The 5000-nt window shown below is 49.8% G+C and overlaps 1 protein-coding gene across 1 annotated transcript in view; it reads left to right on the forward strand.

The window, feature by feature from the left end:
- Window positions 1-992: 992 nt before the first annotated feature.
- The window catches only part of LOC130374319 (potassium channel subfamily K member 2-like), a 24793-nt gene continuing 20785 nt past the window's right edge, over window positions 993-5000 (forward strand). Inside the window, exons 1-2 of the mRNA XM_056581035.1 lie at window positions 993-1080; window positions 2050-2366. Of these exons, the coding sequence (XP_056437010.1) occupies window positions 1074-1080; window positions 2050-2366 (324 nt within the window). The 5' untranslated portion in view covers window positions 993-1073. The remainder of the gene's footprint in view (window positions 1081-2049; window positions 2367-5000) is intronic.

The following is a 5000-nucleotide window of genomic DNA, read 5'->3' on the forward strand; positions in this document are numbered from 1 at the left end:
AGAGAGACCCGTCCCGCGCGCCAGGACGAGGTATCCATTAGCACGTGCTTCACTGTGGCGGGTGTTCAGAAGGTCGGTCTTTGATGCTTGTGGAATGACGGGAGGCCGGGGTCTCGCCGAGGTCTGAGTGCTCACAGGCCAGCGGGCGGCAGCAGGAAGTACTTTCTCTGTTGTATTATTTAATGTGGCCCCGTAGTTTAATGGAAAATAACACATATTGGAGAGATAAAAACTGAGAGGGAGAGAGAGAGAGAGAGAGAGAGAGAGAGAGAGAGAGAGAGAGAGAGAGAGAGAGAGAGAGAGAGAGGGAGAGAGATGAGAGAGAGAGAGAGAGAGAGAGAGAGAGAGAGAGAGAGAGAGAGAGAGAGAGAGAGAGAGAGAGAGGGAGAGAGAGAGACGAAAAAACGATGACTCTTGGTAAACACGCGTCTCCCAGTTGGACTTGGTTATCCAATCGACTCATAGCACACTCAGAACATCGCTTATCACCATGGTTATCATCCATCCCTCTCCGTCCCAGGTAGTCAGAGCGCATGCCCCGACACCCGGTCACCGCGCGCCGTCCTGCGCCACCAGCAGTAGTTGAGAGCGCGCGGCAGGCAGGCAGGGACAGCACTCCGCCGTTCCGCTTACCGCCTTTGGGCGATACCTGCAGTAGGTGGGTGGGCGACTGGGCGACTGGGCGCGATGTCTCGTGAGACCCGGATTCCGTAGGGGGGCATTTTCTACCGCGAGCGTCGGCTGGAGGCTTTTCTAACTTCACCCGTGGTCGGGAACACTTTGTTCTGAGGATACTTCCGCCGGAGCAGTTGCATGGAGAGGATGAAGTTCCTCCTCGTAGTGGAGGCTGAGCGCGCGCCAGGGGACACGATGAAGAGGAAAGTACCGCGCGTGTAACTTGCTGAAATCGCGCGTGAACCAAGTCTCCTCTAGCGGGTGATTGATCGTTTTGTTTCGCGTCACGCGCCGCACAGGGAGCCCACGGTGGATGAGTGGAGTATCTGATGAGCTGAAGGCTGCACTGCGCTTCTGAACAGTGGTCGGCGCGGACGACCAGGGAGAAGACATGGTAGATGAGGAGTAAGTGGCCGCAAAGGCTTTTAAAATCACATTTCAGAACGCCGTATTATTTTAAGCACTCATTTCAATATAGGCTAAGTAGGAGCATGTTGCATGCATTCTGTGCGTTTATTTGTTTTAAGATGGATCTCATAAGAGATCTAGTTGAGGACAAATATAGCTACAAGTTCTCGGTGTGCTTCTGTTGTGCAATGAAGCGGATCTTTGAGGTGGAAAAGTATCACGATGCCGTCCAGCCTTTGTTGCGTGCTGATGTGATGTTCACCTGCGATTAATGGCACGAGAATACAACATGCATTCAAACATATCATGAGTGTGTGTGTGTGTGTGTGTGCGTGTGTGTGTGTGTGTGTGTGTGTGCGTGTCTGTGCGTGTGTGTGTGAGTGTGCGGGCTGGGTGTGTGTGTGCGTGTGTATGTGTGTGTGTGTGTGTGTGTGTGTGTGTGTGTGTGTGTGTGTGTGTGTGTGTGTGTGTGTGTGTGTGTGTGTGTGTGTGTGTGTGGGTCGATTATCGATAAATGAGTTTATTAATTGTTGGAAGATAAGTGTCATTTACATTCAGCCTATGCATTTTGTAGAAATACTTTTCAAAGTAATTATCTCTGAAAATAATCAGATACTATATGTCACTGTCTTTCTGTCTGTCTGTCTCTCTCCCTCCTTGTATCTCTCCTGATCTCTCTCCCTCTCTCTCCATATCTCTCTCTCCCTCTATCTCTCCCTCTCGCTCCCTCTCTCTCTGTTTTATTTTCTCTCTCTCTCTCTCTCTCTCTCTCTCTCTCTCTCTCTCTCTCTCTCTCTCTCTCTCTCTCTCTCTCTCTCTCTCTCTCGTCTCTCTCCATCCCTCCGTTTTCCTCTGCCCCCCCCCTCTCTCTCTCTCATTCTCTCTCCATCCCTCCGTTTTGTCTCTCTCTCTCCCCCCCCCCCCCTCTCTCTCTCTCCCCCTCCCCTCCCTCTCTCCCCCCAAAAGTGGCCGCACCTGACCTCCTCGACCCCAAGTCTGCGGTGCACAACGCCAAGCCCCGCCTCTCCTTCTCGGCCCACCCCCTGGTGCTGACCCCGCCCGTGGACGAGTACGACGAGGTGCGCACCGCCGTCATGAGGTGGAAGACGGTGTCGGCCATCTTCTTCCTGGTGGTGCTGTACCTCATCGTGGGGGCCACGGTGTTCCGGGCCCTGGAGCAGCCCCACGAGAGCTCCCAGAAGCTGGCCATCCTGGCCGAGAAGCTGGAGTTCCTCGACCTGCACGCCTGCGTCAACTCGTCCGAGCTGGAGGACCTGGTGAAGGTGAGACACACGATGGAGGCTGAGGCAGGCAGAGGCGGGAGAGGGGGGAGAGTGAACTCGCGGTCCGAACCCTGGCTCTTTGGGTTCTGTTTAAAGGGTTCGGACCGTGAGAACGACCAGGATTCACGGTCTGAACCCTCTGAATCTTTGGGTTCGGTTTAAAGGGTTCAGGCCATGGGGGCGCCCCGGTGGCTCACCGGGTACAGTGAGTACCACATAGGCTCGGTCCTCAACTGCATGTCCTCCCCACTATCTCCTATACCTTCCTCGCTTTCTCGCTGTATAATAAAGCATAAAAAAAACAAAAAAAAAAACGAAGGGTTCAGACCTTGAGCTCGGAGAGGAGAGAACGACCTGCACTCACGGTCGGAGCCCTGGCTCTTTGGGTTCTGTTTGAAGGGGATGGAGAGGGTTGAAGAGTTCACCTAGACTCTGCATAATAGCCCCCCTCCTCCCCCCCCCGAGCCTACCCCTCTTACTCACGTGAGCAAGCACTTACTGCTCTTAAAAATAATGTATAAAATATTAATATGACCTAGCATTATGTAGAGTTTTATCCTAGCTATCTTTGTTGTATACGGGGAATGGTTTAACCTAGCAATTGTTAGTGCTTGGCACTTGTTTCTTTGTACATCCTTACTCTCCTGACAGCGATATATTGTTGTTCCTCTTTCTTCTGACAAACGTACTTCATGTAAGTTGCTTTGGTTAAAAGCGTCTGCTAAACGCCCTAGGCCTCAGGGTTCGAACCCGGGCTCTTTGTTTTTTCTTTGAAGGGGAAGGATCACAGGAGCCTCTCAGTGTCGCTCGCTTTAGCGATGTTATTCAGGGTGATCAAGGTCTGCTGGAAGGTCTTAATGAATGCAGAGCTGCATGATATCTGGATCTTTGTAGATGTCCCTTGCTCCATAGGGCGCCGCAGAGCCGGCTTTATTATGTCCTCCAGTCTAGACTTCTAAAAAAATGAATCCCTAATCTGTCGTTCTCTGGGGATATAGGCCATTGGCGTTTAGTGATATTGCAGGTGCTTTTATCCAAAGTGAAGCACTGGGCTGTAGGATCATCGCTGAGGTTCCGGGGGGGAGTGAGGTGCTCTTTGAGGCAACAGCCGCAGCATCTACGATATTCCGGGATAATGAAGGAGAATTCACCCTAACAGGCTTGTTGATGCAACGAGCTTGGCTCCATTTGAAAGGACGGCAGAGGGAGAAGCAAATATTACACAAAAACTAAGCAGCTCCTGCATCGTGCCGTTATTTCCCTCGCTTTGTCTCCTGTTTGTTTCTCCGTGTTACGTTACGTAAGGGGTCGTCCCTACCTGTACCGACCGGGACTACGCATCCCTCTGTAATCTCCCTACGGTAATAGCTAGTGCGAGAGAGAGCCCGTAGGCGCCTTAGATCCAGAAGCCTGCAGTAGGATAAGCTGAATGCTATCTTCCACCCCGGGCTGTTTGCTAGATGTTATCTTGTGTTCACAGCTCAGTGCTTTGCTGACTGATGTGGCGTGCTACGGTGAGCGCGCTGGCTTACTGTTCAATAGTTTATTTCTTCTGCGCTCCCAAAAGCTCAGTATGTGTTCTGCAACTCGTTCAGCGTACGTCCGTGTGTGTTCCAGGAGTCAACAGATGGGTCGCACTCCCAGCTAAATGCCTTTTTGTGACCTTACATCTCAGGCATTATGAGATGTGCATCTATGAACACAGTATTTGAAATTGAATGCATGTGTGTGTGAGTGTGTGGGTGTGAGTTAGCCTCACACACACACACACACACACACACACACACACACACACACACACACGTGCACGTAAGCAATGGTAACATGAGCTCCCCATGTGTTTGAAGACCGTGAAACTCTAGCTGACAGGTGCTTATTAAAACAGCGATTAACCAAAAAATCCATCAACGAGGAAATGCTATGCCTAACATTAGGCGTCATAACATGCCACGCTCCGATCTGATCAAAAATAAATATGCTTATCTGTAGCAGTCAATTAGCAGTCAAGATAAGAAAACTATATTAAAACATTATTTTTTTATCCATTATAAATGTCTGACAACATTACAGAAAGGATCCTATGGTGAAATACATCTTCAGTTTTTACCTTTTGGCTTGATCCGTCAGATTTTTATTGCGTTTAACCAAGTCTCGCTCAAGCAGAAGTATCGCTCCGAGATTTGAGTTGTTCCAGGAAAAGAGCGGTGGAACGGTGAGTGAGAGGAAGGAGTGCCGGCAAGAGTTTGTTGTGTTTGACCACAGAATGTGTAATTAAGCGTAATCTAAAAGAATTGGTTTAGATTGTGATGACAACATTTCCAACAGGATTTCTGAGTGAGAGAAAAATAACAAACACATAGGATCCGAAGAAAGGGAAAGTAAAATGTAGATTTCGCGATAGGGTACTATTCCCTTATGTGGTAAGTCATCTGAGCCTGTCTGTGTCAAAAAGCCCTTTTAGAGGACCTGCCTCAACCCAGCCCAATTCCCCATAGAGGTACATCGCAGCCAATTTCCCAGCTGCAAAGGCTGAATTACTCTCTTCCAATACCAGACCAATTTCAAAAATTGTTGCCTGGATTAGTCACTTAGACCCAAAATGATGGGGAAATAGTTTCCAGGTTGAACAGACCC

This window comes from Gadus chalcogrammus, chromosome 21 (assembly GCF_026213295.1).
Source record: "Gadus chalcogrammus isolate NIFS_2021 chromosome 21, NIFS_Gcha_1.0, whole genome shotgun sequence".
Lineage (NCBI taxonomy): Eukaryota > Metazoa > Chordata > Actinopteri > Gadiformes > Gadidae > Gadus > Gadus chalcogrammus.